Genomic DNA, 26,522 nt, shown 5'->3' with positions numbered 1-26,522 from the left:
GCTTATTTTATTTAATGAAGGAGATTTCTTAGACACAGAGAGGTTAAGTAAGTTGTACAACGTCACACAGCTGATGAGTAGCAGTGCTGGGGATTTGAACCCAGGCAGTCTGACTCCAGACTCTTACTGACCAATTGGGAAGCCCCCAACAAGCTAAAAGGAGATAGAAATTGCTTTCACCTGGAGCAATCCTGGAGGTTTCCAGAAAAAGGTGCATGGAACACCTCTCAAGCAGCTTTACTGGACAGCGACCAGAACACAGTGAGTATGTATGCCGCCTGCTCCTGACCACACCAGGCAGCTGGGTCCAAAGACTGGGTCTGACACCATAACACCTGGCTGCCCGTGGGATCTGAAGGTCAGGCAGGACCAGCTACGTAATACGTCAGGCCCAGTGCAGAATGAAAACACCGGGCCCTTGTTCAAAAGTTATGACACATTTTAAGAAGTGACGGCAGAGTATCAAACCAAGCTTGGGGCTCCTTGGACTGACGAGCAGTAGTACCCTGTCCCCCACTGTGATTCCTGAGACTGTGGTGACACCCAGCGTGTGGGGACATCAGGAAGAGTGAGCTGTCAGTCACAGCGTTTCTCATCTGGGGGCGGTTTTGCCCAATGGGGGACAAGTGGCCATGTCTGGAGACATTTTCAGTTGTCACAACTGAGGGGTACACCTGGAAGCTGGTGGGTACAGGCCAGGGATGCTGCTAAACACCCTACAATGTACGAGACAGCCCCCCACAACAAAGACGGAGGCATGCAAAATGTCCGCAGTGGCACGGTTGAGAACTCTGACATAGAGGCGGCATCTCAGCACTCCCCAGGCTGGCTGCAGACCGCCTGCTCCCACGACACCTACCATGGAGTGCAGGAGCCTCATGTGGTTCAGGAGCTGGGGGTCCACGTGATTGAGCTCCATGAAGTCCATTTTCACCAGCAAGGTCACGTTGTACCAGAAATTCGCTGGGTTCTTCTCCAGAGCTTGGTGAAGGCAAGTGCTGATGGTTACAAGCCTGGGGGCAAGGCAGTGCCCCCTAGAGACCCCAGGAGTGGGGGAAGAAGGAGTCGAGGGCCTGTGTGGCAGAAGGCATTTACCTCCCTACAGGAAGGAGCCTGACCTTGTGAGAAGCTCCCCCCACTTCACACCCCTCCATCGTCTTCCTCCTGAAGACCAGAGAGACCACTGGCCCTAGCCTGGGACACATAGGGACTGGCCTTCCCTTACAGAAATACACTTATGGTACATGGCCTATGAGATACATTTAGACAATAATAATTTACATGTGCAATGCTATTCAATAATTTAAACGTTCTGTTTTCTAATTTAAATATAAACAGTATTTTATAATTCAAGTATTAGAAACAATACCTAATAAGTTAGATATTATAAATAATACTCAATAATTTAAATATGCCATATTTAATAATGTAAATTTAAAAATAATATGCAATGATTTTAATATTATAATCTATAATAACTTACATGTTATAAATAATCTCTAATAATTTAGCTATATTTAGTAACTATAATATTTAATGACTACATGGTTGTTGTTAGGTGCCTTCAAGTCAATACCAACTCATAGCGACCCCACGTGGCAGAGTACAAGTGCCCATAGGGTTTGTTAGGCTGTGATCTTTAGGGGAGCAGATTGCCAGGTCTTTCTCCTGCAGAGTTGCTGGGTGGGTTCCATCCGCCAACCTTTCAGTTAGCAGCTGAGTGCCTACCCATTTCCCCATCAGGGCTCCTTGTAATATTATAAATAATATCTAATAATTTTAATATTATAAATGATATCTGTTATGGATTGAACTGTGTCCCTCCGAAAATATGTATTATAGTTCCTAACCTCTATCCCTGATGGGGAAACCGTGGTGGTGTAGTGGTTAAGAGCTATGTCTGGTAACCAAGAGGTCGGCAGTTCGAATCCACCAGGTGCTCCTTGGAAACTCTATGGGGCAGTTCTACTCTGTCCTGTAGGGTCGCTATGAGTCAGAATCGACTCGAAGGCCGTGGGTTTGGTTTTGGTTTTATCCCTGATGGCCCAGAGGTTAAGAGGTTGGCAGTTTGAATCCACTAGCCACTCCTTGGAAACCCTATGGGGCAGTTCTACTCTGTCCTGTAAGGTCGCTATGAGCAGCAATCGACTGGATGGCAACAGGTTTGGTATGCCTATGGTTATAATTCCATTTGGGAATGGGTTGTCTTTGTTATATTAATAAGTTTAATGAGGAAGGATTAGTATAGGATATGTTTTGAATTAATCTCTTTTGAGATACAAAACAGATTAAACAAGCAATCAAGCTAAGAGTAGCTAAGCCCCATGAAGATCGCCCTGGAGCAAAAGTTCAAAGAGACCTTTCCCCAGAGCCGACAGAAAGAAAGCCTTCCCCTAGAGCCAGTGCCCTGAATTCGGACTTCTAGCCTCCTAACTGTGAGAAAATAGATTTGTTTGTTAAAGCCACCCATTTATGGAATTTGTTATAGCCCCGCTAGATAACTAAGGTAGAATTATCTGATAATTTAAATATTATAAATGATACTTTTAAATTTAAATTTTATAAATAATATTTTAGATCAATGTTTTATATCAATATATATTATAAGTGTTTTTCCCTCTAAACCCTGGCTCTGAACATTGACCATCCGTTCTCCTGGGCGCAGCCCTTGCCTCAAGGGCAGGACGTTTCAGAACAGACGGGCGCACATGTGGCAGGCGAGGACTCAAGGCCCCCCACACTTCAGGAGTCGTGGGCTTGCACCTTCCCCAGATATTTCACTTCCAACAAACCCCCTTCAGCCTCCTGGGGCTTCCCTGGGAACACCTGGGGAATTGGGGTTATCCCTGTACCAAGGCTGTCTTCCCTTTCTGCGACACCCAAGAGGCCATCAGCCCCTTGTCCCCCTGAAATTTCAGTGGCCATATGTTAACCAAAAACGCTGCTCTGAATCTTCCCTCTCGCACACCTGCGGCTTCTGTGAAATTGGCTGCTTCTGGAGCCTCCCCGCTGAGCCTCCACTCCCAGCGGGGCTTCCAAGCCCCATCCCATGGGAACCCCCTCCCTGAACCTCAGGTAACAACAGGTGCAGCTGACCTGGGGGCACAGGGTCCATGCAGCGGTGGCCCCCGGACCAGCGGCAGCACTTCTGGAGTCCAGGGCAGTCAGTGTCCAGGGTGCAGGGTGAGGTGGACGGTCCTGCTCCTGCTGCTGGGCAGATGCCAGGCCTTGATGCAAACTCTCCGGACCGGTTCATGGCTGGGGAATAACACGGTGAAGGATGCTGAGAACCTTATTGCATTGGGTCTGGCTGCAGTGCCCACAGGGGCCACGTGGGGTTCCAGTCTGGGCAGCCCCTGCTGTGTCCTGCCCGGAAGCCCCCAGGGCCCTGTTGGCTCTGTCTTTAGTAAAGCCTGGTTGTCTCTCCTTGAAGGAGGACATTGTCAGCTGAGGTCCGGCATCCCCTTTCCCTCTATGTCTTAGGAGTTCAGGTGCAGGGGTGTCCAACTCCCTGAGAGGTCCCTTGCTGCTTCATTTCCTGATCACTCACTCATTCTTCACTCATTCATTCAATAAAGTCTTAGAAAGCACTTACTCTGTGCCAGGTACCGTGTATGGCACCCAGGACCCAGCATGGCCCAAGCAATGCCCCACCTCTGGGAAGCTGCGATTCCAGTGGGGAGAGACAAATGTGCAAACAGAGAACATCCGGGGACGAGGCTGTGCAGAATAACGCAGATTCAGGGCATGTGGTCAGGAGAAGCCTCCCAGGAGAGGTAGCCCCACCTGGCCCTGGGCGTGGGAGAAGTGCTGAGCAGCCCTGACTTCCAGGCCATGACCTTCTCCTTCCAACCTTGTCCTTGGGCCACTCTTCCCTTACTAGTCATTTGATGGTTACCCCGATACCTAAAGGTCCTAGAGAAATCAGGGGGCAGGGAAAGGAGCTTGGGGCATGAATTATGGTACAGCCCAAGAGAGTGGCTTGAGGATGGAGGTGCCAGGACCCTGGAGGGTCGCTACTCAAGGCTCTGAAGGCCATTGCTTCACCTCCCGCTGTAAAAAAATGACCTCCAGCCTAGCTAAGACGTGATGACTAGATGTAATGTGGGATCTTTAGGGCAAAACCAGGGAAATCTAAATGAAGAGAGGAATTTGATGAGCAGTAAGGAGCCCTGGTGTCAAAATGGTTAAGCACTTAGCTGCTAACTGAAAGGTTGGCAGTTTGAACCCACTAGCAGCTACAGGAGAAAGAGGCCTGGTGATCTGTTCCCATAAAGATTACAGCCTAGGAAACCCTTTGGGGCAGTTCTACTCTGTCCTACAGGATTGCTATGAGTCGGAATCAACTCAACGGCACACAGCAACAACAGTGTGCCAGTGTTAGCTCCTTCGTTGTGAGAAATGTACCACGGTAATGTAAAGTTCCGAGGTAGAATTCATACCTTCCACATGAGGGACCCAGGTCTGAGTCCCAGCCAATACACCTCATGTGCAGCCCCCGCCCACCTGTCAATGAAGGCTTGTGTATGGCTACGATGCCGAGCAGGTTTCAGTGGAGTTTCCAGACTAAGATGAACGAGGAAGAAAAGCCTGGTGATCTGCTGCTAAAAATCACAAAGGTCCTTTCTGCAACCGATCACAGGGATGGTACAGAGCAGGGCAGTGTCTCATTCCGTTGTACATGGGGTTGCCGTGCGTCGGGGGCCGACTTGACAGCAGCCAACAACAATGAAAGATCTTAACATCTGGGGAATCTGAGTGAGGGGGATACAGGAACGACCTGTGTAATCTCTACAACTTTTCTGTAAATCTAGAACTACTCTAAACTAAAAAGTACGTTTAAATTAAATGAAAACACAGAGAGAGAAGCTGGTGGTTCAGAACATCTCTGGTGGGTGCCTGCTTATTGATTTGTGAATGACGAAGCTGTTTGAAAGGACTGTCTGGAGTCTATGCTGAAAATCTGAAATACTTTTCAGTAGGGGTTTTGGGTAAGATAATTGACCAGTCGCTGTTTGTTTTAGTTCTTTTCCAAAAGATGTCAGTTGGAAAAAAAGAAAATACAGGCCACCAAAAAAAGAAAGAAAAGAAAAAAGAGGTTTCCAAAAATATTTGTCTAATCACAACAGAAGTATTTTCAAGTTAAAGTTCATTGTCTTAATTTGGTTGCTGCTGGGAATCCCCCTCCATCACTCAGGGCTGGCTGGTTACCAAATGTCCTGAGAGAACTGCCAAGAATCACACTTGGTAGAAAGTCTAAACCCCGCCTCTCCTTCCTCTAACTCACGCAAACAATGAAGCAGAGTGGCCCATTGCCTGGCAACCCAAGCTTAGTCCCAGTCCAGCAAGGCAACAGCAGAGATCTCTGTTTGAGCATCAAAGGCTGCCTAGGGCTGAGGAATCTGATCGGCTCTGGAATAACGGTTCCCAGGCCCTTCTCCTTCCTTGGTGTCTCTGTGTTCAGAACTGGGGGTTCTCACTAAAGGGGCCCTGCTTCTCAACATGGGAGAACAAGAAGCTTGTCCATGGGCCCCTGGTTCAGTGGTGGTCCTGGACTTGTCCAGTGAGGGAGAATTTGCCTGAATGTTGAGCCCCTGGAGAAGGATTATAGCCTTGGAAGCCTCTGTCCTACAGGACTGCTGAGTCCCAAACGGAATCGTTAACAGCAACAGTTATCCCTGTGGATGTAATCTTGCTCAGAGAGGCCATATTAATGTAGGGTGTGTCCTACATCTAATCACTTGTGAATTATAAAAAAAAACTGGCTTTGACAGAGAAGCAAGCACATACTGGGAAACGATAGTTCCCACAGGAAGATTGCCCAAGAACAGAGGAACGCCGGGCTATAGAAGCTGAAAGGGACAAGGATCTTCCCCCAGAGCCCAGGAGATAGAGCCTTCCCCTAGAGCCGACACCCTGAATTCAGACTTCTGGCCTCCGGAGCTGTGAGAAAATAAATATCTCTTCTTTACAGCCACGTGCTTGTGGTATTTCTGTTACAGCAGCTCTAGGAAACTAAGACAGACGTCTGTGGTTAGTCAGCTAAGATGCCCAGTGCCCTCCTAGGAAGTGATCCTGAGTAAATAACCCAAATTGTGCATAGCAGCATTTGTACCAGACGGTGCTCATGGCAGCATTATTCATAATGATGGAAAACTAGAAACAACTACCTGTTAACATGTTAAGTGGTAGGAGATTGCCTAATCAATGCTGATCGATCCATGGGAGGTCATTGAATCACACCATACTATGATGTTTATAGACATCGAGACATTTGCAGGATGAGTTGCTCAATGGTTAAAGCCTGCTGCAAAAGATCTTGAACATGGTGACCATACTTATGTGAAATACATGCGCTGAATAAATACTAGGAGAAAGCTGTTGTTGTTAGTTGCCGTCAGTCTATCCTGACTCATGGCGATCCCAACATGTGCAGAGTAGAACTGCGCCATAGGGTTTTTAAGGCTGTCACCTTTCAGAAACAGATTGCCAGGCCTGTCTTCTGAGGCACCGCTCAGTGTGTTCAAACCGCCAACCTTTTGGCTAGTAGTTGAGTGCCTAACCATTTTTGCCACCCACGGACGCCTGAAGAAAATGTTAGCAGTGGGTATTCTTGGGTAGTGGGTTTATGAGCAGCTTCTCTTTCTTTGTGCTCTTCTGTGTTTCCAAATTTTCTGCATGGAACGTGTATTCTTTTTTTGTAATTAGAAAAAAAATGCATTTCGAGAAATTAACGTATGACTTATCATGGCAGTCCAAATGCTGGACTTGAAAATTGAAAAAGTCATTCAGACAGAATTATCACCCTTCTGTGGGGACTATGATCTGGGGGAACATCTAGCTCAATTGGCAGAACATGGTTTATAAACAAAATGTCCTACACTCTACTTTGGTGAGTAGTTCTGGGGTCTTAAAAGCCTGTGAGTGGCCATCTAGGATACTACACTGGTCTCACCTGGTCTGGAGCAAGGGAGAATGAAGAAAATCAAAGACACAAGGGAAAGATTAGTCCAAAGGACTACCACGGTCTCCACCAGACTGAGCCCAGTATAACTAGATGGTATCCGGCTACCACCAGTGACTGCTCTGACAGGGATTACAATAGAGGGTCCTGGACGGAACTGGAGAAAAATGTAGAACAAAATTCTAACTCAGAAAGAAAGACTAGGCTTGCTGGCCTGACAGTCTGGAGAAACCCTGAGAGTATGGCCCCTAGACACCCTTTCCCCTTTTCAGCTCAGTAATGAAGTCACTCCTGAGGTTCACCCTGCAGCCAGAGTGGACAGGTCCATAAAACAAAACAAAACTGAAGGGACACACCAGCCCTGGGGCAGGGACCGGAAGGCAGGAGGGGACAGGAAAGCTGGTGATTGGGAACCCAAGTTTGAGAAGGGAGAGTGTTGACCTGTTGTGGGGTTGTTAACCAGTGTCAAAACAATATGTGTACTATTTAATGAGAAACTAGTTTGTTCTGTAAAACTTCCTTAACAACAATAAAAAAAAAGAAAAAAAAAATATCACCCGTGTTCACGTAACTGTCTTCCCTGTTGGAGATAGTTTGCTGTTGACTGGGAGGAGAGAGAAGGAAACAAACCTGATGATTCTCTGCTGCCTGGGATGAGACCCTGGGCTCAGAGCACCAAGTTGCCAAAAGGCAAGTGACCCCCCACTTTAGCAACCTTGAGAGCCCTGTGCCCAGAGGAGAGAGTGTCCCTTGCCCTCTCTCCTCCCCAAGCTTCCAGGCTGTTCCTGGTGTCTACAGTGCCCAGGCCTGGGCCCTGCATCATTCCAAACGAATCCGACCAGACTGACCACTCTCAGCCTCTCATTCAAAGACACTATGTCAATTCCAAGTAGCCAGCTCTCAGATGGCATGTCCAAATGAGCTCTAATTAAACACCCAAACTTTGATCAAAAGACCTGCCTCAGAGTGGAGAAGGTTGTGCTTGTGGCGTCATGGCAAATGGACTCTTGGGGGCAAGGAGAGCCCTGACTTATAGGGTTTGCTGGTATCTGTGGTGTAAATACTCCCACTATGGGCAATTTCAAGCTACATTTGTGACTTCACTCATGGTGGTACTGGGAAGAAAAGCTCACCATTGGCCCTCACATGGCCGGCTGTGCCCTACGCCAGGCCCTGGCACCAAGGAGGGACATTCCTGAGGAACAGTTCCAGAGTCCTCAGCACCCCTGTCCAGGATTGAATTGTGTCCCCCAAAAATGTCTGTCAACTTGGCTAGTCCATGATTCCCAATATGGTGTGATTGTCTCCCATTTTGTCATCTTATGTGATTTTCCCCTGTGTTATAAATTCTAAATCTATAATGTTAATCAGGTGAGATTAGCAGCAGTTATGTTAATAAGCCAGGACTCAATCTACAAGATTGGGTAGTGTCTTAAGTCAATCTCTTTTGAGATTTAAAAGAGAGAAGCAAGCAGAGAGACATGGGGACCTCATACCACCAAGAAACAGGAGCCGGGAGAATAGCGTGTCCTTTGGACACAGAGTTCCTGTGCTGAGAAGCTCCTAGACCAGGGGAAGATTGATGACAAGGACCTTTTTCCAGAGCCAATAGATAGAGAAAGCTTTCCCCTGGAGCTGATGCCCTGAATTCAGACTTATAGCCTCCTAGACTGTTAAGAGAATAAATTTCTCTTTGTTAAAACCATCCACTTCTGGTATTTCTGTTATAGCAGCACGAGATAACTAAGACAACCCCTAAACATTCCTCCTCCCCACCACTGCCCCCAACCAGTTAATGAAACAGTTGCCATGGAGTGAATCTGACTCACGGAAACCCCATGTTGTCAGAGCAGAGCTGTGCTCCACCGGGTTTTCAATGGCTGATTTTTCGGAAGTAGATCACCAGGCCTTTCTTCCGAGGTGCCTCTGGGTGAACCCGAACCTCCAACTTTTCAGTTAGCAGCCAAGCCTGTTAACCATTTGCACCCCTCCCAAAAACCCCAAAAAACCCAAACCCATTGTCGTTGAATTGATCCTAAGTTACGGCATTCCCATGTGTGTCAGAGGAGAGCTGCACTTCACAGTGTTTTCAGTGGCTGATCTTTCAGAAGTAAGTAGCCAGGCCTGTCTTCCCAGGTGCCTCTGGGTGGACTCAAACCACCAAATTTTTAGTTAGCATCTGAGCATTTAATGGTTTGCACCACCTGGGAGTCTACGTCCCTCAAATACCATAAACCCCTCCACATCCAGGTGGAGCTCGGTAAGCTGGGAAAAATCTCGACTGGAGGTCAGCAAGACCCCAACCTCCAGTTTGCCTCTCCCTGCCTGTGTAATGGTGGTCGAGTTTCCTGCCTCCCAGCCTGTGTCCCCCATGTCTGCAGAGCTGCAATGGCTCCCCTCCTCTGGCCGAGGGAAGGAGGAGTCCCCTGCAAGGCCAGTTGCACAGGATGGTCTCAGTCACTCAACACTCCCTCTCCTTCTCCTCCATTCCTCCCTCTGTCCTCCTGGGCTCCTGTCCACTGCCATTACAGGGGCCCTTCCAAGACCCAAGAGCCGTGGCAGCCGCACCCCTGAGAGCAGGGCCTTTGGGCACACCCACCTTTCTTGCGGTCCTGGAGCTCCCCACCCCCCCCCAGCGCCCTTGCCCCCTCATCACCGTCCCTCACTGTGTCCCCCTCCCTGCACCAGCCACACCGTCACTACAGCTCCCAAAGCCAGGGCCCCCTTCTTGCCTTTGGGACTGTCTAATTAAAATGTTCTCGCTCTCTCTTCATCTCAGAGAGTGCCTAATTAAAGGTGCCCAAGCACTAAAATTGGAGTTGGTGTCCAGAGGAGGCATCTCCCGTGGTTTGTTTATTGAGGAGAGAAGGATGGGGACAGGTGGTGGGGGGGCCAACCCTGTCACCCAGCAAGAGGGCTGGTGTACCAAGGTGGCATGTTTTACAGAAAGGTCAGGGTCCGGGTGGAGTCCCTGGGTGTTACAAATGGTTGATGCATTCAGCTGCTAGCGGAAAGGTTGGATGCTAAGGCTGCTAGTGGAAGAAAGGCCTGGCATTCAGTTTCAAAAGATTAGCCACCGAAAGCCCTGTAAGTTCAGTTCTACTCTGACACACATGAGGTCGCCACACATCGGAGTCGACTCGACAGCAGCTGGTACTGGTAATAACCTTAGCATAATTGGCAGTTGTGGTATGGAAGAGCTGGGGTAGGACCAAGCCACTGGTTAGCACGTCCTGAGGACCCTTTCCAGCCCTTTGGGCCATGACCTTGTAGACCTGACTACAGCTGACAGGCAAGAAGTGTGGTTGCTCACACACAGGTGCCAGGCAGTGGAAAGCTGGACTCTGCCCTACGGCTGCTTGGCTGCAAGGCCTATACTGTCGATACTAAGGTGCCATGGCCTGAGGCCTTCACAGCAGTGAGTGCACCCCAATATGGTCTTACTCCACCCACTCCCCAGCAAAAGAGGCTGCTCCCCCGGCAGGCAGCAGCGCAACGGCACCCCAGATTCCCACCCTGTACTCCTATAGCCCTAGGGGGACAGGAAGGGGGTGGCTTGGACTCAGCACCTGGGGTGGCCAGCCAGAGACAGAGACTTGGGGGAGCCTCTCCTTGCAAGCCCCCTTTAGGGAACTGTAATGGATTGAATTGTGTCCCCTAAAAATGTGTGTCAGCTTGGTTAGGCCATGTGTGCTTGTCCTCCATTTTGTGATTTCCCTGTGTGTTGTCCATCATAATCTCTGCCCGTTGGTTAAAAGGATTAGGGTGGGATTGTAACACCACCCTTACCCAGGTCTCATCCCTGATCCAAGGTAAAGGGAGCTTCCCTAGGGTGTGCCTGCACCACCTTTTATCTCTCAAGAGATGAAAGGGAAGCAAGCAGAGAGTTAGGGACCTCATACCACCAAGAAAGCAGCACCAGGAGCACAGCGTGTTCTTTAGACATGGGTCTCTGCAGTTGAGAAGCTCCTCGGCCAGGGGGAGATTGAGGACAAGGACCTTCCTCCAGAGCTGACAGAGAGAAAACCTTCCCCTGGAGCTGGCACCCTGAATTTGGACTTGTAACCTACTAGGCCGTGAGAAAATAAATTTCTCTCTGTTAAAGCCATCCAGTTGTGGTATTTCTGTTATGGCAGCACTAGATGACTAAGACAGGAGCCATCAGGAACAGGGACCAGGATCCAAACAGGTGGACCTGAGGTCAGCTGGCGCCAACCAAAAAAAAAAAAAACAAACCCATTGCCATTGAGTCAACTCTGACTCACGGTGACCCCACGTGTGTCAGAGCAGAACTGTGTTCCATTGCGTTTCTACGGCTGATTTTTCAGAAGTAAATAGCCAGGTCTTTCTTTCAAGGAGACTTTGGGCAGGCTCGAACCTCCAGCCTTCCATTTGGCAGCCAAGCAGTTTAACCCTTTGCACCATCCAGGGACTCCTCCTGTCAAACTGCTCAAACCTGAGTCATCAGGGCCCTCTGAGGGGTTCAATAAAAAATGTCCTCATCCCTGTGCCCTAGGAAATATGCTCAAGGTGACTCGGTGTGCCAAGGCGACGTGGCACTCTGCAGGGTCTGCGCTGACCCAAGACTCAACAACTTGAACCCCTGCTTTGGGAAGGAGTCAGGAGAAGTGTGTGTCCACACCTTTGTCCTGGCCTCAGGACACAGGGGGTCATCTGGGACCCCGTCCTGGGCTCCCAGAGCTGGGCTTTCTGCTCTTTCCTATCTTGGGATGGGACACTGACATCTCACTGATCCACCCCTTCTCACTCCCGCTCCAGCATGGGGGCATCTTCTCACTGAAGAGAAATTCATTGTAGGTCTGGTGTTGGGTCAAAATTAACTATTACCATCCTGCCCCCCACCAACACACTTGTGCAAACACACACATACCTCCCCTTGAAAGTGATCACCTAGAAAGTTCCCTTCATGCCAAGAAAGAGGGAACCCAGACCCCTGCCCAGCCCTGCCTCACTGGTACCCTGGCCCCAAGAATCTTACAGGCAGCAACTTTCAAATCACTGATAACTGACGGTTCCGCCAAGGTGCCTGGGGGTTAAGGTGGGGGGCAAGGCATCCCTCCCATCTATTTTGTATTTTGGAATTCACATGAGGATTTCATGTGATCAAACGTTCTGCTGCCAGCGTTCATAAAGCAAGGCTGAACATGACTCTAGAAGAGATTGCAACTCAGGTTCTCAAACTGAGCTGCTCATTGGAATTGCTTCAGGGAGCTTTTAAAAAACTCGATATGCAAGCTACACCTCAGACCGATTACGTCCCAAACTCTGAGGGCCGGACCCAGGCACTGGTGTTTCTAAGCTGCCCAGGGTCCTTCAGTGTGAGTCTGAGAATCATTGCTCCAGAAGAGAGGTTCTCAAAGGGTGCCCCCTCAGCAGCCGTAGCCACCCCTGGGAACTTGTTAGAAATGCAAATTCTTATTCAGGTAGTTCCTGACTTACCACCTATTCAAGTTATAATGAACCACACTTACAACCATCTGCTTTTTTTTTCTTTCTTTCTTTTGTACATTTTATCGTTAGTAATAGGTACTGTATATAGTGTTGCAGAGAGTAATTTGCTGATGTTATTCTCAGATGTTCACTCACAGATGTTCAAAGATTGGATTTATAAAAATATTGATAATAAAAGGTAATAATAATGAAACTAAAAAAAAAAAAAAAAAAGGTATTTGACTTACGTCAGAACCGACTTTACAGCCTGGAACGGAACGCTGTCGTAAGTCAGGGACTATCTGTATTTCACCCCTGACCCAGTGCACCAGAAATCTGGGGGTGGGACCCAGAAAACTGTGTTTTAACACACCCTCCAGGTGATCCTGATGCACAGCCAAGTCAGAGAACCAGTGTTCTAGACGGTTCTAGCACATTCCAGGCTAATGGGCGTGAACAGTGACTACCCCAGTGAATCACTGTGAGTCCCCAGGGAGGGTTATAAGCCAGAGCTCATCCCTACCCCACCCTAGTTCTGGGACTTACGCAGGACGCAGTAGAGGCCCAGCTGCTCATATCCTTGGCAGCAGTCGGTCACATTCCTGGTCTTGGGGACCTCCACTGCCAGGTACTGTGTCCTGTAAATGGTCTTGGAGCACCACTGCCATGGGATCCACCCGCCACAGGAAGTGTTGGTTGAGGAGGACGCCTGGAAGGACACCACCTTCTGGACATTCTGGGTCACTTGGTAGTTACACAGCTGGTAGCTCAACAAGGAGAGGCCTTTTTCTAAGAGGGAGGGAGGAAGAGAGGTAAGTAAGGGAAGACCGAGGAGCTAAAGAAAGAAATAAACACCAGAGTCAAGTCGATATGAATGGTTCACCTCCCCTTCTGCAAAAGCAAGAAGCACTTGGCAAACCGCTCAGAACCTGCCCACCGGCCCTTTCTCTAGGACCTTTGTCTTCAAGCACTCTGAGAATGTCTTCTTACATTACTGTATTTTTAGGGAAATAACACACACCTTCTATGTTTGTTTGCCACCTGCTCCCTCCCCACTATGAGGTATTTTTATAAGCTACTGTACTTTAAAAAAAAAAAAAAATTTTTTTTTTACAGTATGAATTGGCATAGTGACGCTTACAAAAATATCTCACTGGTGGAGGGATCAGTTGTCAAACAAATGTAGAAGTCATGTGTTATTTGCGTAAAAAATACGGTAGTGTAAACCAGAAAGAATAAAGCATAAAATAGACCAGCTTCTAAGATATCCTCTTTTGCAGAGTGTGGCGCTACCACCCTGAGCCCAACTTGTGCTTCTTGCGGCCAGTCAGCTGCTGTTAATTCAACCCTGACTCACAGCGATCCCAGGTGTGTCAGAGTAGAATGTGCTCCATAGGGTTTTCAGTGGGTGATTTTTTGGAAGTAGATCACCAGGCTTTTCTTCCAAGGCACTTCTGGGTGGACTTGAACCACCACGTTTTGGTTAGCCGCTGAGCATGTTCACTGTTTGCACCCCCCAGGGTCTTCTCTCCCAGCCTAGCGTCTGACAAAATGCTGAAGCAAGAACACAGACTTAGAATCAAAACCCTGGGGTCCCTGTCCCTCTGCTTCCTGGGTTCCAGTTCCATAGACTGTGGGATCTCAGGCACATCTCTTAATCTCCATGAGCCTCAGACCCATCATCTTTGAAATGAACATGCAACAATCCCCTCAATAAATATCTCCTGAAGGCTTACTATGTGCAGGGCATAAGGGACAATGAAATCTTTTTTGGAATGAGGTGAAAAGTCAGTCAATATTTAAAGCAAGTGTGAGGAGATTTACAGATGACCAAGTTTGGTTGGATGGTGTCTTAGTTATCTACTGCTGCCAAAAGAGAAATACCACAAGTGGATGGCTTTAACAAAGAGAAATTTAGTTTCTCACAGACTAGGAGACTAGAAGTCTGAATTCAGGATGCCAGCTCCAGAGGAAGGCTTTCTCTCTCTGTTGGCTCTGGGTGAAGGTCTTTGTCATCAGTCTTCACCTGGTCTAGGAGCTTCTCCGCACAGGGACCCTGTGTCCAAATGACGCACTTTTCTCCTGGCACTGCTTTCTTGGTGGTACGAGGTCCCCACGTCTCTCTGCTCGCTTCTCTTTTATATCTCAAATGAGATCGACTTAAGACACAACCTAATCTTGTAGGCTGAGTCCACATTAACATAACTGCCGTTAATCCCACTTCATTTAACACCATAGATATAGGATTTACGACACATAAGAAAGTCATATCAGATAACATAATGGTGGATAATCATACAATACCAAGAGTCATGGCCTAGCCACCCTGACACATATTTTGGGAGGACACAATTCAATCTGTAACCTGACTTTTCCAATGCCAGTAAATTTCCAGAGTCCTTAAACTAACACAAATCAGATTTGGCCTGCCCCACATGCGCAGAAGGCCCAGCTGTTACTGGTAATTGACCTCAACAGAGGACACAGCAACAGGAGGAACAAATCAGAAGGAAAATCATCACCCGGACCCTATTTGAAGCAAGTGGCCCACAAGAACCAGTCGCCTCCAGTTTCCTGGCCTCCTTCTAGAGTTTTCCCTCCCCAGAACACCTGTGCAGCTGCCGTTTTGCTGCCCAAATCTGAGCCAGATCTGAGGAACTTCCTCCCAGCTCCTTGCTCTGCACACTGCAATAAAGTTACTTTCTTTTTCTCAGCAACCGGTGTCCAGGTAACTTGCAAGTCTGAGTGCACCAGACAAGGACCCACCTTTCTGGGTTCAGTAACGAATCCATGACAGATGGTTACTGTTGCCATCAGAGAAGGAGCGTGCCCCTCTATGCCACAGGTAGGATGAGTATAAAGTTCCCCTTAGTCTGCCCTAAGCGCCTGTCATCTGGAAGCCCATTTCTTGTGCACAACCACCCAACTATCCTTCATCAACATGGTTGCATGATTCTCAAGACCCTGCGTCATGTATCACATTCACCGGCCCTGCGCCTCTTTGTCATGAACTGTCTCCGTTTGGTTCCTGGGGCTCCCCATCTCCCCAGGGAGCCTCTGTTGCCTTCTGAGGCAGGAACCGTGGGTGTCCTCTCCCTCCCCCTTAGCACCTAGCAGGGGGCTCTCTGTATACGTGGGCTTTCAGTGCAGGATGAATGAATGGTGTTATGGGTTGACTTGTTTTCCCCAAAATATATGTTGAGATCCTAGCCCCTGAACCTCTGGATGTAACCCTTTTTGGAAGTAAAGTTTTCCTTTTGTTATGTTAACAGGGCCATACCACAGTAGGGTGGGTCCTAAACCTAATCGCTTCTGAGTTATTAAAAAACAAAACAAAACAAAATAGACACAGACATATTCAGGAGGAAGACAGAGGCCATAAGAACATCCCTCAACAACCCAAGGAGCACGAAGGAACGCCCAGGGCTACCCGCAAGGAGGGACCTTCCAGTAAAGCCAACACCCTGATTTGAACTTCTAGCCTCCAAAACTGGAATACAATAAATTCTAGTTCTTGAAAGCCATCCACTTGTGGTATTTTTTTGTTACAGTAGCACTACGAAACTAAGGCCAGTGGTTTGACTTTCTCATGTATTTTCAGATATTCAACTTCAGAGCTCTGTTATGGGTTGAATTGTGTCCCACCAGAATGTGTGTCAACTTGGTTAGGCCATGATTCCCAGTGTTGTTTGATTGTCCAACATTTTGTCATCTGATATGATTTCCCTATGTGCTGTAAATCTGACCTCTATGATGTTAATGGCATAGTGGTTAAGAGCTACTGCTGCTAACCAAAAGGTCATCGGTTCGAATCCACCAGGCGCTCCTTGGAAACCATATGGGGCAGTTCTACTCTGTCCTATAGGGTCCCTATGAGTCGGAATCTACTTGATGGCAATGGGTTTCATGCTGTTAATGAGGTGGGATTAGTGTCAGTTATGTTAATGAGGCAGGACTCAATCTACAAGATTAGGTTGTGTTTTAAGTCAATCTTTTCTGAGATATAAAAAGAGAAGCAAGTGGAGAGACAGGGTCTTCATACCACCAGGAAACAAGAGCCAGGAGAATAGCCCATCCTTTGAACCTGGGGTCCCTGTGCTGAGAAGCTCCTCGAACAGGGAAGACTGATGACAAGGACCTTCCCCCAGAGCCGACAGAGAGAGAAGGCCTTCCCCTGGAGCTGGCATCCTGAATTAGGACTTCTAGCCTCCTGGACTGTGAGAGACTAAATTTCTCTTTGTTAAAGCCATCCACTTGTGGTATTTCTGTTATAGCAGCACTAGATGACTAAGACAGAATCCTAGCCTCTATACCCGTGGATGTAAGGCTCCACAGTGTGATCCTAATGTAATATAACCACTTAGTCAATTGAGGCCATACCAGAGTAGGCCTAACCTGGGCTCTAAAAAGAGCAGATCAGACACAGATACACGCACACAGGTGCCTTGTGAGGATTACCGAGAACCAAGGAACACCAGGAGCCGCCCACGATGAAGGAACTGACAGGGCTGAGGCTCTGATTGGACTTCTAGAACTCAGACAACCCTGAGAAAATTAATTTCTGTTCTTTAAAGCCACCTGTTTGTGTAACAGCAGCGCTAGGAGACTAAGGCAAGCTCTAAGGTTTTCTAGACTGTGTATCTAGTATGGAGGAACTCAATAATATAGTTTATATGCCCAGTGAGTAGCTGGATATCTGTGGGAGGAACCCCACGGTGGCGGCTGAAATAACAATCACCCCTCCACCTCAGGCAAGGCAAAGAGAGAGACCACACTGGGCAGAGTGTAAGAGGCATACACTTGCCCAAGTGAGCCTATTCCACAAGCAACAGCAGCCATGCCGTTGGGACTCCCAGAATCACAGCCCAGCCACCTTTGGGTCAGCAGGGACTCCCTGAGGAGAAAACTCGCTATTGTCTTCACCAAAGGGGCCAGTTACAGAGAGCTTTGGGAAGAAAGGGGAGGCTCCTCATTATGTGGGTGGAAGAAAGAGAAAATCCACCTCCTCAGAGCACAGCAGCCTGGCAAAGAGCTCATCAGTGGCTGGATAAGGCTGGAGAAAATGGGTGTTAATGAACGTGGTCACTACTTTAGTAACCACAGAGAACAAGACAAAGCCCCAAGGATATCAGCATTGAGAAGGCAGCGAGCTAAAAGTGAACATTGTTTTGTTTTTCATCTTAACTTGAGATGAGGTGCCAAGCACGTTAATTAAGTTTACAGTTCCTTGTCTCTAGAGAGCCGCTGTGGCTCCATGGTTTCCATCTGATCATTAACAGAGCCCTCCTCCAGACACACATGCACACATGCACACACATGCATACGCATGTATACACACACACACACTTATACACACACATGCAAATGCATATACAGAAAGACATATGCACACTCATGAGCACATACACGCATGTACACATGTATGCACACACTGCGGTGTGATGGATAGCTTTTATATGACCTTTCTCACCCTGGGCTTGTAACTCCCACCCAAGTGATTGGATGGAGCTATGCAAATAGGGTAATTGTGACCCACCAAAGGGATTGGTCAGTTTTGCCATTCCACTAGGCTTAAAATGAGCCTTTCCACAGGTGGAAGGAAAGGATCTCACCACCACTAAGGAAGAAGAGCCAGGAGCGGAGTGTATCCTTTGGACCTGGGATCCCTGTGCTGAGCAGCTCCTGGAACCAGACCGAGAGAGAGAGAGCTGTAACACTAAAGACAACAAGAAGCAGCAGCAGAGAAATGGCAGTAGCAGAACCAGAAGACCAGCAGGAAATGGGCCAGCCCACAGAGCAAGAAAGCTGAGTACCTTCAGACAGGCGCTTACTGGCAGAGTGGTGTGCCTCAGGACACCTATCAGCAGAGCTGAAAGAACTCTGTCATACTTGCGGGAGCAGGGCAGAGGCGGGGGGCCAGAGAGGGGCATGCCTGTGGGCATGGCTGAGGAGAGGCTGTCCTCATGGAAGAACTATATCCTGAGTGTATTGTAACCTGTTATTTCCCTAATAAACCCCATAACAGTGAGTATTGTCTGTAAGGTCTGTGTGGCCATTGGAATGAATTATGGAACCCAGCAGAGAAGGAGTGCCATGGGAGAGAAGGATGGTGTCAGAATTGGTAAAAGTGGCAGAGAGGGGAGACATGTCTGGCTTCCGCCTCATAGCAATCAGCCTTGGGCTGTTGATCTTGATTCTCCTTCCTCCTTGTAAAGTTAGAGGAGGTTAGATGCCTCCACCACGTCATTTTTACACACACGCACAAGCAATGCACACTCATATGCACATATACAATATGCATACACAACACACACATGCACACACATCTACATGCACACAGGCAATGCATGCTCACACACACACATGCACATGTGCTCACACACATACACACATGCACACACAAACACACATCTCCTGTGAAGCTGCGCTTGGGATCTGTTTGACTCTTTTTTGCACCTTCTGCCAAGGCCACACTCTCATCTCCAGGCATGACTTCTTGGCAGAGCTCAGCTCCTGCCACTCAGCCAATCTCTTCAAGAACCATCGGAGCAGAGTTGGGGTCCTGGGCTCTAGGGCCAGAGACAGGGGGCTTTCTTGGTGGTGTGGCCTCTGGGGCAGATAGACCCACATCTATCCACAGCTGCACAAATGCTGGCTGTGCAAATCTGAATACCTTTCATGGCCTTTCACTGCCCGGCCTTGTCATTTGTGAAATAGTAGCTGTGCCCTGGGGTGTAGAAGAACTAAATGAAATCAAGGAAGTTCCTGGCACAAAGTGAGAATTCAACACAGGCTCTATGGCCCTCGGAGCTAAGAGCTGTGCAACCACCCTGACGAATCCTGGAGATTCTCTGTTGCATGGACAATGGAGCCGTGGACATTGAAGGGCCATTGGGTGCCTCCCAACATCCCCTCTAGCTTTTTGATACCCAGTTCTGCGACTGAGCTGTGTGATTGATACTTTACCCCTCCCAAAGGAAAAATCAAGTAAAAAAAAAGTCACAACTTAACCAAAAGTCTGTTTATGGACAAAGGTTGTTAAACTGGCACAAAGGTGAAGCTGATTTTAGAAACAAAATGGATCTCTTTAAATTTCCAACTAAGATTTTTAAGAGGTAAAGGATTAAAGGCAGATTTGCGATCTCAAATCCCTGACACGGGCGTTTCAGAAATTCAGCGTTGTTGTTTAGTAGCTACCGTGTTAACTTCGTGCCTCCCTAAGCCTTTGGGTGCGTGACTGTGTGGAGCCCCTCATTTCCCCGCCAATCATCTTCATCCCTGTTTTACCGATGAGGAAACCATGGTTGGAGCCCAGAGTTGTTCATCTAGTGAGCGGCGAAGCTGGACTTTGGGAGTCCACCTCATGAACCTGCCTCCCTGGAGGGAGAAGGAAAGTCGGAGCCAGGAGCCAGAGGGTCAGGGCCAACCCTGCCGTAATTCTGCCCGTGGCCAGCTATGTCACCCTGGCTGGGCCCTGTGGTCTGGGGTCTCTGTTTCTGTTGACTGAGGACTTTAATCCCTGAAGGCTCAGGAGAACCAGGATTCTGAGTCTCCAGGAGCTTGTTACTCTCAGTGTGGTCCAAGGACCTGCAGCATTAGCATCTCTGGCAGAAATGCAGAGTTCTGGGCCTTACCTGGCCTGCTGACTCAGAACGTGCATTTTCACCCCATATCCCTGTTTTAGTTATCTAGTGCTGCTGTAACAGAAATAACCTAAGTGGCTGGCTTTAACAGAGATTTATTCTCTCAGAGTCTGGGAGGCTAGAAGTCACCGATTCAGGGTGCCAGCTCCAGGGGAAGGCTTTCTCGCTTTTTTAACCCCTGGGGGAGGGTGCTCATCATCAATCTTACTGTGATCCTAGGAGCTTCTCAGGCCAGGGACCTCGGGTCCAAAGAACACTCTATTTTCCTGGCTCTTGTTTCTTGGTGGTATGAGGACCCCGTGTCTCTCTGCTTGCTTCTCTCTTTTATATCTCAAAACAGATTGGTTTAAGATACAAGCTAATGTTGTAGATTGAGTCCTGCCTCATTAACATAACTGCCTCTAATCCTGCCTCGTTAACATTATAGAGGTAGGACTTGCAAAAAAAGGAAAATCATATCAGATGACAAAATGGTGGACAATCACACAATACTGGGAATCATGGCCCAGCCCAATTGACACACATTTTGGGGGGACACAATTCAATCCATAACAATCCCCGAGGTGACCTCCCATTAGAGTAACCTTCCTCCTAAACGCTGACATGACGCTTTTGTCACCTTCGGGGCCTGCTGCTGTATATGCAGTGTGCACGCAACCTTCTTGTCGGTCACAGGGAAGTTCGGCCAAGGAGGAACAGGCACCACCGCTCAAAGCACCGTGACCCAACAAGGTTCCGTCTGATCAAGAGCAGAGGCTTCTTCCAGACACGCACATGTACACATGTACACACACAGGCATGCACACATGTACCTACACGTAAGCGTACATACCAACACACACACACATGCATGCAACACTTGTACACATATTCACACACACATGCATGCTGTGCAGTGCACATGTGTATACATAGACATGCAATGTACACACATGCCCACACAATCACACCCAAGGAGCCCTCATTCCTCAAGAACCACCCGCACCAGCCCAAGCCCCCTCACCTGTGAAGCTGCTGGCTTCGGCCAAGCCTGCAGCGTGGAGCAGCACCAGAGCGACCATCCCAAGGGTCCTGAGCATGGTCTGGAGTACGGTGGGCTCCAGGCCTCCACACAATTGTCTCGGCCCCTCCTGAGCGGGAGCACAGAGGCCTGAGCTGCCTCCAGCTGGAGAAAGGGACCTTGTGTTCCCTGTGCCGCTGGCGGTGGCAATGGTTTCAGAGGGAGTGCACACTGGGAGCAGCCCCTTATGCTTGCTCATTAACGCCTGCCACTGTCGCAGCCGTGTCCCCCGGGGCACCTGCATGTCACAGCCTATTCTCAATCCAAACAAATGGCATCTCTTAGGAAAGGTGAGTACCCCACGGCCCAGGCCCCATTGTGAGATCCCATCTCACGGTTACGCAAAAAACACATTTCAGACCCGAATCTGACTCCCTCCATCAAGCGCAAAGTATTCTCTTACCTGATCATTCTGAGCTGACAGGAGAAAACAGCATCAAATCAAAGTGGTCCATCAGACTCAGAAAAGCGCTTTCAAACAGTTTGTCAGTACAGCTCAAGGGCTGTAAAGATGTTAGTGTGCCTGACCCAGTAATCCCCTCCTGAGGACGGATCCGAGGGTGACGAAGCGGGAGTCACAGATCTATTCATCCTTCATCACGATTTTAAATCAGAAATTGCATAACTGAACAACCACAGGAGAACGGGTGAGCCAGTCGTCACCCAGAACCTGGGTGCAACGTTGCATAGACATTTACACTGTCAGCCTGAAGACTTGGTGACAGCATGCAAAAAAGACTTGCCAACGTGGAGTCAGAAAAGCAACTCAGGTTTTGCCTCTATAGGAGAATCTCGACGCTGTAAGATTATGTAAATGTGGAAAAAAATCTAGAAAGAAAAGGTTGTAGGAAAAGGAAACATTTTTAGGGGGTCATAGGACTAGAGGTGATTTGCTTTTTATTTCGGCTAACATCAGGCTATAGGTGAAATGGGTTTTTAAATTTCACATCAAATACTTTTAGAGGTCATGATGACTCCTTGCTACCTTGTTGGCACACTACTGATGGATAATTTTCACATGCTCATAAATGCACACTCACAAACTCACACTTGTGTGCACACTCGCATACACAAACGGACACACTCACAAGCTCACACTTATGTATGCACACCCACGTACACAAACTGACACTCACACACTCGTATATGCACACTCACACACTCATGTGTGCACACTCACAAACTCACTCATGTATACACAATTGCACACTCACATACACAAACTGGCACATTCACATGTACACTCATACTCACACACTCACAAATGCACACCTATGTATGCACACTCACATACACAAACGGACACACCCATATATGCACACTCTCACACTCTTGCACAAACACACATGTATGTACACTCACACATGTTCACACACTCACATACATGTACTCACACACATTCATAACACTCACACGTATTCACACACTCAGAGATTCACACACATTCATAGTATTTAAAACTGAAGCACAGTTTTTAATATTCCCTGAAGAAGGTCCAGTTAGGATTGACTAAGAAAGCTTTGAAAAAAGGGTAAGAGACCCATTTTGCCTGTATGGTTTAGAAGTATAATTTCCTTGTCTTCTAAACTAAAAAAAAAAAAATTCTTGCAGAAGGGACCTTCTAGCCTAACTCCCACATCGTCAACATGGCAGGTTAATCTCTAAGGTGATTAACTGCTGCGTTGGTTAATAACTACATGACAGATGCTGTGACAAGAACCCAAAAAAGAAGCTGGAAATAATCACGCAGTTAAGGGGTACGGCAGGACAAATTTCCTTAGAAGGCATCACCCTACATAGAAAACCAACACTGTGCAGGATTGAGTCATAAATTGCACTGTAATAGAAGTTTAAAAAAAGTCTCAAGAAAAAAAGAATAAATTGCAAGGCCCTCCCATAATATCCAAGAAAATAAAATTCGATTAGCACTAGTAAAATAAATAGAAAAGGCATTATAACTTAAGTAAATCTCAATGTTTAAAAATGCAGGATGAATCCGTATCAAAATACTCCGCGTATCATCTTTCAAAACTTTTGCTGCTATAATATATGAACGTTTGGATAAAATGCGAATGATGGTAGACTCAGGAATAGTGTTTTAAAACTCAGAACTGGCAGAGTCTTTCTAGCTGGTCTCTCCCTCCACCTCCGTCTCGTATGGGCACAAAGAAAAGAGGCCCATGTGTGTTTGTTTAATCCACAGAATTTTCCTCCAGTTATTATTTATGCATATTTTCTGCGTGACGGCCAGAGGGTTTTTCCACGTTTGCCTTTTCCATGTAAACGCTGGGAGGAGAAAATAACTACTGAGCCATAACCTCACAGGGAGTGAACTCTCCAGGACACCGTGCCCAGCACTGTGTCCAGGGCCATGACCCCGGCCAGCGAAGACCCTGAGCTGCTGTCCTTGGTACACTTAAGTCCAACGTCTTGCCTAAAACAGTGACCGAGAACAGGAAGCCAAGGGAACCAGAAGGTGTGCAATGCCGGCTTTAAGGGTACACACACACTCATACACTCACAGTCTCACATATGCGCACTCACACACTCATACACCCACATGTTCACACTCGCACACACATATTCATAATCACACGTGCACACATTCACACACTCTCTGACTCACTGCATTCATGTTCACACACACTCACATGTTCACACTCAAACATGCACACACACTAACACAACTCACACATGTTCACACTCACACATGAGCACACATTCTCACATGTGCACACTCAGATACATACAAGCACACTCACACATGTGCACACTCACATATGCACACTCACACACAATCACATTTTCACACATGCACACTCACATACATACAGATACACTCACATGTCCCACACTCACATATACTCACACACTCATACGCTCACATTCTCACACATGTGCACGCACATACATACACACGTTCACACACTCATATACACATACCCACACACGTTCACACTCACAGCAAGTACCACACACATTCTCATGTACACATACACAGATTTATGTGCGTATATTCACACATGTTCATACTCACATGCACAGTCACACAGTCACACACTCTGGAATGTGGAGGTGTGCCTGAGGGACAGCCATGCACAGCTGCTGTGGGGCCCACGCCACTGCTCTGAGGCATGGATGGCAAGCAGGGCCTTGCTAACTGCTCCCAGCCCATGCTCCCTGACATGGCCCCCCAATCTGGCCCAACACTGCGGTCAAAGCACCACCACCAGTCAGCCGGGCTGCAGGGGGATGCCGTTTGCACTCTTGCCTTACATGGTCCAAGACTCAGGGCAATAGGGGCTCAGGACAGACTAGGACGTGGTGACTCATGGAAGACAGAAACAGTACCCAAGGGGGCTGAACTGGTGGGCATGGGTCTTGGGATCCCGGCTATGGAGCCTGGGGGGACTTGGGGTTCAGGACAGGTACAGGGCCAGCTGTCTCAGGGGCCTGGGGGCTCTGCTCTGTGAAGGGAAAAGGAAGCAGGAGGTGGTAGGGTCCATAATGCCTTCATCTCTAAGGAGTCGGCAGGGTCGGTATTATTTCCAGGGAAACAATCAAGCACAGAATGCAGAGCGGGAAGGAGCTTTATAAAATTGTACAACCTCTGGATTTGGAAGGCGCCTAAGTCATCTGGCCCAAAGTCGGCCAAATCCAGGCAGCCTCTCTGACTGTTTTGGTTCTGGAAACCAGCGTTTCTCTGGGTGTGGGTAAGGAATCACAGGGGTGGAGAGGGGAACGCTTATTGAAAATACAGATTCCCAGCCTTGCCCCAAACTTACTCAGAGTGTAAGGCATGGAGCCCCCAGAACTCCCCCTCACATGGCACATGGGCTCAGGGGAGCTAAAGGACACCAACTAAGTCTGTCCAAACAAGAGGACAGAGGACACTATCCTGGGGTACAGTGCTTCTGCTGGCCGACGTCTCTGCCAGAAAATTCCTTCCACCTCCCTGGAGCTACCACACCCGAGGGGCCTGGCCCTCCCTCAGGAACCAGACACCAACCTACAGCACTCCTCCGCGTGACAGCCCTTCAAACCCTTCTGGAGAGTTCTCAGGGGTCCCCCCACCACCACTTTTTATTCCTTACATTTGTTCTTCATTGTCCATCTCCACATCCACTGCTTTCCTTCTCCCTCTTGGCCTCTCTCTCTTCCTCACTCCTCTCTCTTTTTTTCTCTCTCTTCTCTCTCTGTGTCTGTCTCACTCTTGCTCTCTCACTATTCTGTCTCTCTGTCTGTCTTCTCTCTGTTTCTCTCTCTATCACACACAAACACATACATACACACAACTTTTTGTCTTGTTTTCTTTTTGTGTTTAATTTTACAAATGCTCAACATTTTGAAATCATAACATCCGTGATGTTCCGCTCTTTACATTTTCCACTTTGGACACTGCCCTCCTGCTGGGATTGGATGGAAAGTGAGGGTTCGGCACAGAGTCGGGGACGCTGCCCCTAAGACCCAAAGGAACAGGCTGGAAGGTGAGGAGGAGCAGGGAAACTTCCAGAAGAGGCGCCAGGTGACCAGAGAGCTGCTGGGTGGGACTGCAGGCCCCAGGCCTCCTCGCGACAAAGGTGCTCATAAGCCTGGGAAGGCTGACTAACAAGTGCCTCCTAGTTTGTTTCATTTCCTGCATCACTCGTAGTGGAGTCTGGGGGAAAGCCTGGGATTAGGAGTCAGACGTCCTGGTCCAGTTCTAGTTTTGCCAGCAACCAGCTGTGTAACTGTAACCTCTCTGTGCCTCAGTTTCCTTACCTAGAAAATGGGAATAACTAAGCTTTCTTAATAGTGTTTAATGTCCTCTAATTTTGTAAGAAGTGAAACTTTAAATTTTTTGTGATAATCCAATAAAATACTGTATAGGACAGTCTTCTGGAGTGCTAAAGCATTGTAAAGGCACCTGTCTCTACTGTCATGAAATGCAGGTGGAAGGTGTGAAAGCCGTCAAATCATCTCAAGAGGGCTACACACCAGCTAAGAATGGGCTGGGATGACTTCTTGTATGGATTGAATTGTGTTCCCCCAAAATATGTGTTGTAAATCATAACCCCTATGCTTGTGGATGTAATCCTATTTGGAAATACCATTTCCTTTCTTACATTAATGGCCGTGTGTCTTAAGTCAATCGCTTTTGAGATAGGAAAGAGCATATTGTGTATAGAAGAATACAGGCAGGAGAGGATGAGGGACATCATCTAAGACGACAGAAGCAGATCAGTCTACAGGCCCAGGAACTCCATGGATGGCCAGCTAGAGAAGCTGAGACAAGGGTATTGCCCCAGAATGGACAGAGAGAGAGCCTTCCCCTAGAGCCAGTGCCCTGAATTCAGAATTCTAGCCTTAAAAAAAAAAAAAATTTATTATTTTTTTTTTATACTGTTAGAAAATAAATTTCTGT

The 26,522-nt window shown here is 47.9% G+C and overlaps 1 protein-coding gene across 1 annotated transcript in view; it reads right to left on the bottom strand.

The window, feature by feature from the left end:
• The window catches only part of UMODL1 (uromodulin like 1), a 92,550-nt gene extending 71,006 nt beyond the window's left edge, over window positions 1-21,544 (bottom strand). Inside the window, exons 1-4 of the mRNA XM_064279741.1 lie at window positions 21,062-21,544; window positions 12,962-13,204; window positions 3,097-3,258; window positions 860-981 (exon numbers count right to left, since the gene is read on the bottom strand). Of these exons, the coding sequence (XP_064135811.1) occupies window positions 860-981; window positions 3,097-3,258; window positions 12,962-13,204; window positions 21,062-21,362 (828 nt within the window). The 5' untranslated portion in view covers window positions 21,363-21,544. The remainder of the gene's footprint in view (window positions 1-859; window positions 982-3,096; window positions 3,259-12,961; window positions 13,205-21,061) is intronic.
• Window positions 21,545-26,522: the final 4,978 nt, after the last annotated feature.

The sequence above is a fragment of the Loxodonta africana genome, chromosome 2, assembly GCF_030014295.1.
Source record: "Loxodonta africana isolate mLoxAfr1 chromosome 2, mLoxAfr1.hap2, whole genome shotgun sequence".
Taxonomy (NCBI): domain Eukaryota; kingdom Metazoa; phylum Chordata; class Mammalia; order Proboscidea; family Elephantidae; genus Loxodonta; species Loxodonta africana.
This window is presented reverse-complemented; position numbering and strand designations above follow the sequence as displayed.